Source organism: Vanessa atalanta, chromosome 30 (genome assembly GCF_905147765.1).
Source record: "Vanessa atalanta chromosome 30, ilVanAtal1.2, whole genome shotgun sequence".
Classification (NCBI taxonomy): domain Eukaryota; kingdom Metazoa; phylum Arthropoda; class Insecta; order Lepidoptera; family Nymphalidae; genus Vanessa; species Vanessa atalanta.
In genome coordinates, this window is record NC_061900.1 from 4731603 (window position 1) to 4745195 (window position 13593).

The 13593-nt window shown below is 32.9% G+C and overlaps 1 protein-coding gene across 1 annotated transcript in view; it reads right to left on the reverse strand.

The window, feature by feature from the left end:
• Positions 1–13522, reverse strand: part of LOC125075161 (BCL2/adenovirus E1B 19 kDa protein-interacting protein 3) — a 35592-nt gene extending 22070 nt beyond the window's left edge. The window contains exon 1 of the mRNA XM_047686784.1: positions 13281–13522. Within this exon, the coding sequence (XP_047542740.1) occupies positions 13281–13320 (40 nt within the window). The 5' untranslated portion in view covers positions 13321–13522. The remainder of the gene's footprint in view (positions 1–13280) is intronic.
• Between the last annotated feature and the right edge of the window lie 71 nt (positions 13523–13593).

Consider the following 13593-nt stretch of genomic DNA (forward strand, 5'->3'; position numbering starts at 1 on the left):
ACCCAATAACCCAACCTTGGAAACAAGTCCTATTCCTTGTGTCTGTAGTTACACTATTTCTTTAACCCTTCAATACGACACATTGCTGCTTAGGGGTTGAATATAAAGGATAAATGGTTGGTACCTACTCTTACCACCAAGAAATATTAGATTTATCTCTCGTAAAACTTTATTGGCCGCTCGAAAGTCTGGAAAAACATAGCGTTTACTCCTACGTGCCTCGATAACAGGAGTGCCGTCTCATGATTATGATAATTCGGAAAAGAAAGTGCACCTGTGTTTGTGCACACACTCGTGCGCAGTTTTCTATTCACCATTGATAATGAACTAGTAGATACATAGTTCGTACGACGTAAAACAAATACATTTCCAATCGTTCATCATTCTACATATAATTAACATATCTTTTGACAATATCAATATCAATTCTTCCAACATCAATTGTCACCTTTAAATACGTATAGTTTCGCAATATCATTTGCCACGAGTTCCGCACGATAAACAATGTATATTTACATCTTATATCGAGACAATAAACACGTCTTCTCTCTGCCAAGGTCAAGTGACGAATGAACATAAACAACGCGTACAATGACCGTTGGAAGCGTGCTGAATTTATTTTCAACCTACTTCATGAAATGGAGGTAACATGTTCGATGCATTTTTTAGAATGTTACGATGACTTAAAAACGGCCAGATTAATTTGGATAATTTTTGAGGACTTACCGGGGAAGTACCCCCGGGGGCCCGGATGTTCCGATTTAATCCGATTTTTTTTTCTTAACTAACTTACCCGTAGCGCCTATTGGTCACATAAGAGACTTTTTGATTAAAGAACAAATATATGTAGCGATTTAGCGAGGAAAGTTGAAATTCCCGGCTTTTCTCTACTATGATATGCGTGTATTATACATATAAACCTTACTCTTGAATCACTGTGTTTATTAATGAAAGCGGTTTCGTCGATCGCGTTATCTACATACAGATAGACAACTGTTTGTCAATCGATTCACCATTGCGTTCCTCGAATATTCAACAACAATTATTGCCGAATTTAAACAGGTACAAAACGTACATTGTCCGCTTGGAAACTTCGAACAAGAAGTCGATAGTACGTACAGACCAAATAGAACCTAGAATAATTGACAATGATTACAACGGTATTAGGACGCGCCTTTGTATTGTCAAGAACAGGAAAACTGAGTTCATAGCACCCTAAGGCAAATTCGTTTTTTTTAAATAAGGTAGGCAAACGATCAATCGATATACATAGAGCCTTACTCCCATCGACGTAGGAATAAAGATAAACAAACCTTAGATTTACATGTTTCATGCGATTTGCTAATAACTCATCTGTATTGTACTATTGTACACTACTTAAAGTTTGTGAATAAGATATCCTTATTTATAATACAACACTATTACTCTTAACTACTTATATCCACTTTAATTTTACTTCCAATCTTCCGATAACAATTACGTCGACGTTCGAAACGCCATTTTTTCGCAAATCCACAGTGAATATTAATCAAACTCTCGGCCAATGATACCGCGTCAATTTGCTGTCAAATGTTATTTATTTTTGTGAGAAATAGTCGAAATATAATCGGGACGTATCATAACCTTACTTTATTTACCTTAGTATAATTAACCCCCGTACTAAGTATTACTGTTTAGTGACAGAATATGTAGTAAGTAGGTGATACCTGCCCAGACGGGCTTGCACATATCCCTATAGTCTACGACATAAGGACGCGCCTTTATTTCGACAAGCAACAGGAAACGGGAAACAGGAAAACAGAGTTCATATCGCTATAGAGAGGAAATCGTTGTAAACTACGTAACTATCAGTTCTTAATGTAAAAACGTTGTATCTACATTTGTGTATTGAAATTAATTTAAAATCGTTATTTACAAGAACCTTAATGGTCCAGTGGTTAGAAAAATGATTAAGTATACACTACTGAATTTTTACAAGCTCGTGCTCGGCAAGGAAAACATCGTGAGGAAAACGGCTATGTCGGGTGAAATGACAACTAATCCCAGCGGTGGGTAATTTTTTTTTAACATTGAAAGTAAAATTACGATAGTAATAGCGATTAAACTGAAATTTCATTTACTTGTCAAAATATCTAAAAGTAATTTTAAAATAGTATTTCTTTTGTATTTTGCAACAAAAAAACTACGTGTACACCAAGCTTTACCAGCAAAAACAGAACAATTAAACACCATTAATTATGCACGTTTGATGTTTAGAAAGAGACAGTAAAGTCGGCATCCCATTCTAACAGGGTCAATAGTCGAATATCAAAACATGCCAGCGATCACGTCTTCCTTATCAGTGTCTATCAGCTACGCTCTAACTGCAAAACTAAACGATCCATTAACAGACTTCACAGAGCATATTATAAATAAATATACGTTGTTTTTTTTTTTTTTTAATTAATCATGGATTTTGACATAAACATAAACTGCCAAATTATCAGCAAATGACGCCTATATTTACAAAGCAGCCCTTGTTTTTCCTTGGAGTTTAAACTTGCTTCGTAGCAAAATTTTATCAAATTCTCTTTAGTGGTTTAGCCGTGAAAGAGCAACAAGAGTTAATGAAGTTATTAGAGTTAACAAGAAGACAGAGTTAATTTCATATTTATTATATCATTATCAACGAGTTACTAATTTTTGCCCGGGACATCGGGTAGGTAGCCTGTCTCTTTCTATAAGCGAAATATATTTTGCCTGAGTCGTTACCAATGAACAAGACATCTATTGTATACACAGATAACATATATTATGTTTTTAAATATACGTATTGTCTAGATTAACGAGATGCGGGAACAATGAAAGATAAGATTTGTTTTGATTTACTAAAAACAACAAGATATTTATTATCTTAAAAAAAAAAACAAAAACAACATAGAAAGTACCAGGAGAGCATACATTGCAAACAAGTATATCGATCGAAGGTTAGTTTACAATATCAACTTTTGAACATCTAAGGTCAAGCACCTAGACGTCTCGCCTTCGGGTTCAACAAACTCATAATGTACGGAATAAACTCCCTAAAGATCTCTGAGTGCCTGGTACTTTCAACCCGTACGCGATGAAAGCGGCCTTGTTTTTTTATTCAACGCATGCATATTTCATGCAAAGGGGGTTTGCATGCCTCAACCCAACTTCATACGACAAAATGCAACATTGTTGTCATGATTAGGATAAAAATTTTATACACAACATAATATTACCATTTTGCATTTACGATTTGCAATCGTAAAATAAACGTCAAAAGCGGTCAGTGGTTCTCAACCATTTTACAAACATCGCCTTTATTTATGGATATTTTAGTTTCATTTACATTTTTTGTCGCGTATTTAAAGTAATATAAAAACAACTGCATAATAATTACCTTGTAAAACATATAACATGTTTTCGTCCATGAAATCGTGTAGATCTGATAGTCATTTTATTATTTGCGTAGTACATAATTAGACATAACGCGAATATCTTAAGAGTATAATTTTAAAATTAAATTCCTTATCATCGCGATATAAAATGATATTGCCAAAAGCATTAAGAAAAAACAACATATAATATATACTGTTTTTAAAATATAAAGAATCAATGAAGTATCTGTTGTATTAATATCGTAAGCCGTATTTTTGTCCCAGTGATTATGGGACGATAGCTGCACATAAAAAATCAGTTATGGTCTCATTTTGAAGAGCTCCAGTCGTAGATGTACAGTTAATTAGAGATGATTCTTGATTGCAATTTACTAAATTGCTACAATTTAACAAATAGTTTATATTATAGAAAGGAAAAATTTACGAAAGTCCTAAAAAAGTTTTTGAATAAAGTTGAAGTTGATGACTTTAGAATTTAGACAATAATACTTATTTAGTTTAGCGAGTTATTTCTATAATATATTTTTTTATAAAATTTTATTCAAGAATGGTCAAACAAATGCCGTAACGTAACGTACGTATTTACGTGTAATACGTAAATGGTACATTTGATGGTGAGTCAACCACACCCATAGACTTTAGAAGGATTTTAATAATCTTACACCGTCAAAGCGGTTTCAACCATGAGAGATCATAATGTTATCATGGACGTCAACACTGATACGACCGAAATAAGTTCAGACACAGAACAAAGACTTTACGTACTTTTCAAGGCGATGCTCCCGGCGAAAATTTATTGAAAGAAAAAGCGATTAACTTTGTCTGGGGATTGAACCTAGAACTTTGAGATTTGCAGACTTATAAGCCAGTCATGTGCAGCCGATTACATTATTCATTCAATCTTCCGCGCAGACTGGTATCGTAAATTTTACAAGCACGTTATTACTGTGTCATTAAAGTTACGACAAAACTGAGTGTAATGTTTTCAGGGTTCATTTATGTTCTGTTACATAACTTTTAAATACTTGAATTGATTTGGACTGATGGGATTGGATTGATTTTTATAATTTAATTCAAGTTAGTCGCGTTTTCTAATTTTACCGTATTTTTGGAACGATTGGCAGAAAACGTCACGTAGGGAAAAATCATTATGCCCCTTTACCTTCCTATCTCTTTCCTTTCTCTCTGCCTCTTTCTATTATATACTTTATTATATATAACATTATTTAAACTTATTATTTACCTCACAAACACACACACAATATTTAATAACAATTTTATTTCAAGTCATCTAATTTTACTCTCAAACGTTGTTAATCTAATAAGTAATATATATCGAAAGTAACTTCGTTGCAATCTGATATCCTATCCTGGTACCCTGGTTCTCTTTTTTATATCTTTGGAATCTGATGATTGCAGCTAGTCATCATTAGGATACAATCTGTGTTACTTTTAATTACAAAACAAGTCACGTATGAGTCAGTCGCAAGGAGTGAGCCCGTGACCGCGTTAACAGGGACTAGCAATAAGAGTTGCTATACAAATAATCATTACTCAGACGTCATAATTTAAATAAAACAATTTATAATTAAAGTACGGATATATAAAAACCGATTCTTGTCCACTATCAACTAACAATCGTGTTTATTCGTGAGATTTAACTGTTAATTCGAATTCCGAAAAAACCGAGGCCTGAGTTTTTTTTAAATCCTCTAATTTTTCTAGAACTACTATGAACGTAACATTTTCACTGCAACAAACTACATTCCAATAACTTTAAATATAAAAAATATATGTTAAGCCTCATAGACAAAGCTGAATAATTTGAATTTTAAATATAAGGTATCATGTAATAATACTATGATCCTTAAACGCCTTAATGCTTATGAGCAGATAAATTATAATTTTAGGGCGTGAAAAAATCCTTTTTAAAACAAAGTACTTTTACGCGGTTTACAGTATACTGAAAAAGCTTTATCTACTCTAGGCTACCTTTCCCTATCTTGCCATTACATATTGTTTTATATAAAATATAAAAAAAAATATTGTATATGTTATACATAATGTATAGCGAAAGAAACTTCATTCCAACCAAATGACCACCAACACGTCACCTCTCGTTTTTCCAATAAAAAATATTCTTATCAATATATTTTCCAACCTCATAAATATTCCTCGTGGTATTTATAGCTATGCCATAAATCAAATATCCTCTAAACGATATACAGTTCAAAACATAAGTGGATTTAATAGCTCAGATAACTGACCTAACTATTAAAATCCCGCTCATCTAATATAAGATTGCCTTTGTCATCAAATTACACTCGATTATTCCAAAATAGACCTCAATAAGACCATCCAAGCTATATATAGGCGGGTCTTTGGTCTGCAATTTATTCATTGAGCCAATTTATTGTTCAATCCATGTGGGGTCCTGTGTTACTAAGAGTCATATTTAGGTCAAAGTAATATTCGCAACCAATATCAACTAACAGCACTTACTTGAGCATTTGGTCGAAAAGCTTTTATAGAAACTATAGGGGTTCCATAAGAATGGTCTATTCGTTTTGAGTTTAATCTTAATCATTACTCCAGCCAATATACCCCGCCCCGTCTTCGAACGGGTACAATGCTGATTCTAAATATACTACAGAATGTCTTACAACGTTTACAGCTTTTTTTCATTAGACAATACAAACCGCTATGTCCCTGCCTTTTAAATCTGTAATATCTTCGAAAATATTCATTTAAATTACATGCTGTAAAGGGCCGTATTGATCAGTATTTCTTCACTATTTTGTGCATGTATTATACATATAAATCTTCCTCTTGAATCAATCTATCTATTAAAAAAACCGCATCAAAATCCGTTGTGTGATTTTGATGATCTAAGCATATAGAAACCAACGGTAAGCGACTTTAGTTTGTACTATGTAATGAAGATTCAGTGTATTACATACAAGATTATGTGTTCTTAAAACATATCACTGCAATAACTGATAAGTGGTCACCACCTGCCCCTAGGCATTGGCTCTATAAGAAATATTATCTGACTTCCATACGTGTAGTTATTGTATAGTTGTACACCCAGACGATATTGCACAAATGATCTACCACTTAATCACTTTACACAGAAACAATAGCGTAACCGATGAAGTTACTTTAATGTGCGATTATTGGTAGTTAACACAATTTGAGATCTATTCTAGACATCTGGTATAATCTATATTAATATGATAAATGCGAAGGTAAATCTATCTGACAGTAACCCAAATTTATGAAATTTGGTATATAGTAAGAAAGGACATAGATTTTTCTTTGCCTAAAACCTGACAACTAACTCCATAAATGCAAGAAGTAAATCCACATCCTAAAACTAGTATATATAAAAAATAATCTCGATAACATAGCCTTACTTCCCAATATTATCTAACACTTTCGCAAAACACGCCACATTATAAACACTTCTAACAGCTCTTTATCAAGTTTATGTTCAAGGTCAATGTTTTAATCAGTTCTTAAAAAATAATCTTTACAGGGAAATTTCGTCTTCAAAGATTGATAATATTTTTAAAATTAACGCACATCGCAATTACAACATAACTAATCTATAATACGAACTCTGATGTGGACGTCTATTTGCAAATATCAACGTATGAAGAAGAAATTTCCCTGTAAAGTTTATTTTTAAGAACAAATTAAACAATTGATATCACGAGTGAGACATGAAGTGTGTTCCTATTGCACTATTGGTTTTCTTTTATAACATAGACGGACTGGCACATGGTCCACCTGATGGTATGTAGGCACTACTGCCCGTAGACATTGGCGCTGTATGACATTTTGTCCACCTCTTACATCCCCAATGCGATACCAATCTTGGGAACTGAGATGTTTGTCCCTCGTGCCTGTAGTTGCACTATGTTCGACCAATGATCAAAATTCGATCGCAATTGAAGTATCATTATAATTATTTACATTTTCGTTAACCTCCCAAAATATCAATGATTTGTTGACTCGACACGATCGCGTTCAAATCTTAATATCAAAGAAAATCCTCTATAGATTAGAACACTTAACCCGTGAAGTATATTAACATTCATAATAATCGATTTAATTAATGCCTATCTATCATTTATCGAATTGTGCTGCCACACAGTTATATAATTTAACTAGCTATCCGTCCCGACTTCGCACGTACAGAATAAAACACAAAACATTTACACTGAAATACAATTAAATATTACATTTACACCAGTCGATATGTTTTTTTCCGAATGAATCCTAAACCTTCTTAATGAATTAATCCTTCCACTGGTGAGGTCTTATAAAAATCCGTTCCGTAGTTTTTGAGTTCGAGACGTTCAGACGGACAGACGCGGCAGAGACTGTCTTATTACATGTAGTGATATTGAACATATGTTAATTAACATATTGTCACAAATTGTAGCAAATGTTATCAAAGGTTTTCATGATATGTAACATTATTTAACATTAATGTTAAATAAACAAATGACCTATCCCGGACTCAAAGTCCAAACTGTATTTCTGTCCGCGAATTTCTTATGGATTATTCTCACTGCTTTCCGAAAAACTATTACAGAATTATAACGCATTAAAAGACTTTTTTATGATAATGAAAGGCGTACATGCAAATGACCACCTGCTGGTAAGTTGTTACCAGCGCTCAAAGACAATGGCACTGAAGGAAACATGAACTATTCCTTAAATCCAACAATGCGCCGTAAGGCCATTTTTATGGTATTGGTAGGCGGACGAGCAAATAGACCTAGTAAGTAGTCAACATCGCTTATATACATTGGCGTTGTAGTAAATATTAACCATTTCTTACGTCACCAATGCGCCACCAACCTGTTACCTTTGAGAGGGAGATGTTAACTTTTGCGTGCAGTTACACTGGCTCATCCTCACAACAATACAAACTATTACTGTTTGGCAGTCGAATATCTGATGAGTGGGTGGTACCTACCCAGGTGGGCTTGGACAAAGCCACTATAATAGAAATAGCACCACTATAACTTAAAGTTCGACTCTACAAAGCGAAGTCAAATTAGATTCTATATTTTTGATTAATCTCTACCATAGTATAAAACAGTCACACCCTGCCGTCTGTACGCTTAGATATTTTAAACTACGCAACGAATATTAATGCAGTTTTCACCAATAAAAAGAGCGATTCAAGAGGAAGGTTTACATGTATAATACAAATATATTGTAGTAGAGAAAAGCCGAGAATTTTAACATTTCTAGCTGGAAAAAAAGCAAGAACTTTTCATTTTGTTTGTTCTTCAACCTTAAACTTTACCGTACCCGTTTTACTGTACCCGTGTGAAGACAGGACGAGTAGCTAGTCGTAAGATGTAATAAAAATGGCGTCGTAAAACTATCTCTGCAGTGAAATCGGGATCCGAACCCATTCCAGGCTCTCTGGTAAGCTCGAACATAAATAGTTGACAGAATATCGCAGTCGGAAAACTAACATATGTCCAAACTGAAAGTTGGAACCTTTTGAAATCACCAACTGATAAAATACAACGATGGCCTATAATATAGCGACATTTATTTCCATACTGATAAATGGTAACGTTTTTGGGTTTCGTCAACCCAACCTTCAGTAAATTTGTGTTTATAATTTATCTCGTGCTCGGCGGTGAAAGAAAATATCGTGAGGAAACCTGCATGTGTCTAATTTCAACGAAATTCTGCCACATGTGTATTCCGCCAACTCGCATTGGAGCAGCGTGGTGGAATATGCTCCAAACCTTCTCCTCAAAGGGAGAGGAGGCCTTTAGCCTAGCAGTGGAAAAATTTTCAGGCTGCTAATGCTAAAATACTAATGCTAAGCTTCAGTAAGTTTTAGTTTCAGCTAAACCGCCACAAATTTCAGCAAACTTCAGCGGCCTCAGGAACTACCAGTCTTGCGAACTGTACTCAAAAAGTATATACTCAATATTTTATAAACGTCTATTTTAATTCAATTGTAAATTTAAACATCAAGAATTTTCAAGAAGATCTCAGTGCCATATTTCATTCGGATCCGTTCAGTCATTATTGGGTAGCAAACTTTCATCCATCCAAACTTTCGCATTTATAATATGTATTAGTGAGATTGTTAGAAATCTAGGCAATCTATAGACTCATGATTATAATACACTTTAGGCTGTATTTAAAATAATTTCTCATCAACCTTCAGAGCTAAGCTATCACAATATGTTCTTGAATATAGATTACATTCGGGGTCAGATGTTCTCAAAGAGTAGGCGTTGTAGGCCCACTGAATAGATTTTTATCTTACTACGCACACATGAATTACTGATTGCGAAATCAAGCATTGAATAAATTTTCAATTACCCCGGAATATAAATATATTTAAACTAACTTCATGTAGTCATTCATATAAAACCACCCGAATACCACATTACTATTCGTGTATTTTGACCATTATTATTGGACTCCCATTTTTTTTTACTACTTTATAATACTGCAGATATAGAAGTACATACCGATGAAAAGTTATTGAGTTTTTCCGACGGGATTTACGATAGCAACCCGGAGTTTGGAAATTGGCAACGTTGCAACATCTGCAATTCAAGAAGCACATAAATCCGATCCTGCTACTGAGCTCTCTTTGTTTGTATTGGATTCCTAACGAAAGATTATAAGAGTTTGAGCAGACGAGAGCATTATAATATCTTCAACTCAGGCTATTCTCCGTTGAGCATAGCCACCTTGATAGAAATAAGTCAGGACGATATCATTGGATCATTCACATAATATGATTCAATAGGTCCTCGTTTTCTAACAATCCTTCATTGAAAAATTACTCTGTTTCACTTATATCTCAGATTATAAAACAAAAGGCAGACGGAGCGCTAGAATCATTATAGTGAAGCAACAGGAACGAATACAAAATCAAAAGCGAATGATGATTCCCGGTAGTGCGAAAAGACCTTGTAATGTACGTACGTTACTTTTATTACGTCAAAATCGCTATCACTTTTATTATCAATTATTGACGTATTATAACAAATATTTAATTACGACACACACTAGCGGGAATTTGCATTCGAAATTGTTTTTGTATCACTTAATGTTCCAAGCGCTCGGTCTGCCTTTGTTTTATAAACTGAATCTTACATAATTATTGAATACTAGCTGAACCTGTAGCTTTACCTACGCGAAATATATCAAACTGTTCTTATAGCAGGGGTAAATTGAAAAAGTAGCCTGTCCCTCCCCGGGGCTCAAAGCAAATTTATGTATAATATCCTCATACCATATTTCACCTAAATCGGTTCAGCGGTTTAAGCATGAAGAGATAACAGATAGAGTTACTTTCGCATATCTCTATAACACTAATTTAGATAACAAGGAATATATGTCGATATCCTTATTATTTATTATTACATATTAAATATTATAACTAAATCCATTGCATCATCTATATCACTTGGCTCATAATATTTCAAAACGATAATGGATAATGGAACGAAGGAGGTAGCTAGTAAGCCTAAGAACCGCTCCAAATTTTAGTGCCTCTTAATTTAAGAATACTCTTTAACAATTACATAAAATATTCTACTTTATTGTCGTTTTATCCAGTATAACTACAGGCACAAGGGGCGTAACATCTTATCTCCCAAGGTTAGTGGCGCATTTGATATAAGGAATGGTTAATATTTGTTAATGGCAATATCTATGGGCGGTGGTGACACACCAGGTGATCAATTTACACATCCGCCTACCCATATCATATAAAAAATTTATAATAACCGCAAAATATTCATTCAATTATAGTAGAACTAGATCATCGGGATCAGATGACAAAATGGTTTAATAATATAAGCAACTCTATCTTCAGTTTATCTAATAAACTAACGACAAGTCAATTATCTTAGCGTAATTGCAAGGTTATTTTGGGGTCAATGGCATAATTTTAAAACGCGAAACAAAAGATACCTTTGTAAAATACATAATAACATCTCATATGCACACATTATAATATTTGACCTATTAAAAATAATTCCAATTTATTATGAAATACTAAACAGAAATACGAAATGTACCGTAGAACAGCCGGATGGAACCAAGTTCCTATATATTATGTATTTAATAATAGATAGAATAAAATAAATTAACAATATTTTTTTAAAAAAATCCCATCCGAAATAAAATAACAACAAAAAATATTATACAAAACCAATAACAACAATAACGATAGAAAGAGAAATATAGGGAAAGGTCGCCTGGAGGAGGCATAACGATTACTGCCAGTTCACTGTGTAAAAAAAAACATCATTCCAATAAAAAACAAATACATCCAAACAATTGTTTTAGCCTAGTAACATCGGTCCATGTTTAAATAATTAATTCTACATCAAACGTCTTAGCGCAAATACTAGGCTCAGGAAGCTAGATTAAAAGATTAAAATGTGTAATAGCATTGTTCGCTTGTTTTCTAATGCTATTTGTACAATTATAAAAATAAAAAAAACTGAGAACATTAATTACAATTGAACGGCAAATAATTAAAGCTTAACATGGTTAATAATAGCATAAATATTTTGACTGGATGAAATCACACTGAAGCATTAATTTCTCATATGATATCTTGTTTGTCTATTTCTCATTCATAAATTCAAATCATTTGTCAAAAATACTAATAACTAATTAATAAAAAAAGTATATTATTCAATACAGGACTATATAGATAGATGATAGGAAGGTGTGGACTTAATACTTGTTGACTTCCAGGCAGGATATATATTATATAATTGTATTTAACTAACATGACTTTATATTTTAAATTTTGAAACAGAGTAACTACCGAGTTAAAAAATAAAAAAAAATACTTATAATCTTAAAAAAAATATTATTATATTCACAATTTGTTTTATATTTGCAAATGTTTCCCGTGAAGTATGTGCATTGAGATAAGATCAAAATAATAAATAATCTCGTCCAATCCAGATTATAGTAATAATCTGACCCTGGATTTATATCAGGAAAATAAACAGGAAGAGATTAACAGACAATTAAAGGATTAAACGAAACTATAACATATTTTTATATCTGGAGATATATTGTTAAAATAGTACCTGTTGCACCAAAGTTTGAGAATCATTGCCTTTTGCAACTGTTTTGACTATTTATCTTTTATAATTTTCATTCATTTATCATACTTTGCCAAATAAAATATGTATTGAAAAAAAAAAAAAACATTTGAAACTTAAACTCAACAAAAAGAAAGCCAATAAAAAGTTAAAAACAAATTAGCAGTCTGGTAGGTATCTCATTATACGATGTTAATTGCAGACATGTTTTTTTCAAACAATAGAATATTTACAATACAATAACAACATACATCCATAATTCATATATACATAAATACATTATAATTAATTACAAAACACAAAAAATTCGCAACGGATAAAAGAAACAAAAAAAAAAAAACTAAACGAATACCAGGCGCTCATAAATACATAATAGGTAAGAGTCGAAATAACTAACCAAATAAAGATGACCCAAAACAAATCGAGTCTCTAGCGAATATATGCACTATCAATAAAACCCGTTTATATTAATTACCATTTAAATACGTTTGTTTATGATTTCGATGGCCTCGAAGGTTACATATCAATAGATTGCCTACTTCAAAATACCTAACTTTCAAGGACAAAATCACACCAGCTGTTGCGAAATAATAACTGCGCAATTGTTAACGGAAAACAATGTACATAGTAAATACATTCACGCTATAATTTCTATTTATGTATCGGAACATGTGTTATTGAAAATAATAAATAGGTGTTTCGTCATATTCGTGAATCAATTGTTTATTTACGTTCAACTTACCACTTAGATCTTCGATGGTATTCAGTTTTCTAGCCCCCATTCTCGTGGAATACTCACAACACCAGACAACTTAAGGTTTCTTTTCAATTTCCACAATTTAAAATGAAAAAAAAATGAGATTTTTTGCGTTGTTTTGTGACAAAAACAAACACGGCGAGCGTTTTCGTGCGATGTTCTTTGTTTTATGTTTTGATTTTAGTTGACAGGAAAGCGCGCAACATTACACGCTACAAATATCTGACGATGCTTTCGACGAATTGGAAAGCAGTGCGTAATAATGTCGTGCAGCCATTGGATCAAAAATTGTAAACAA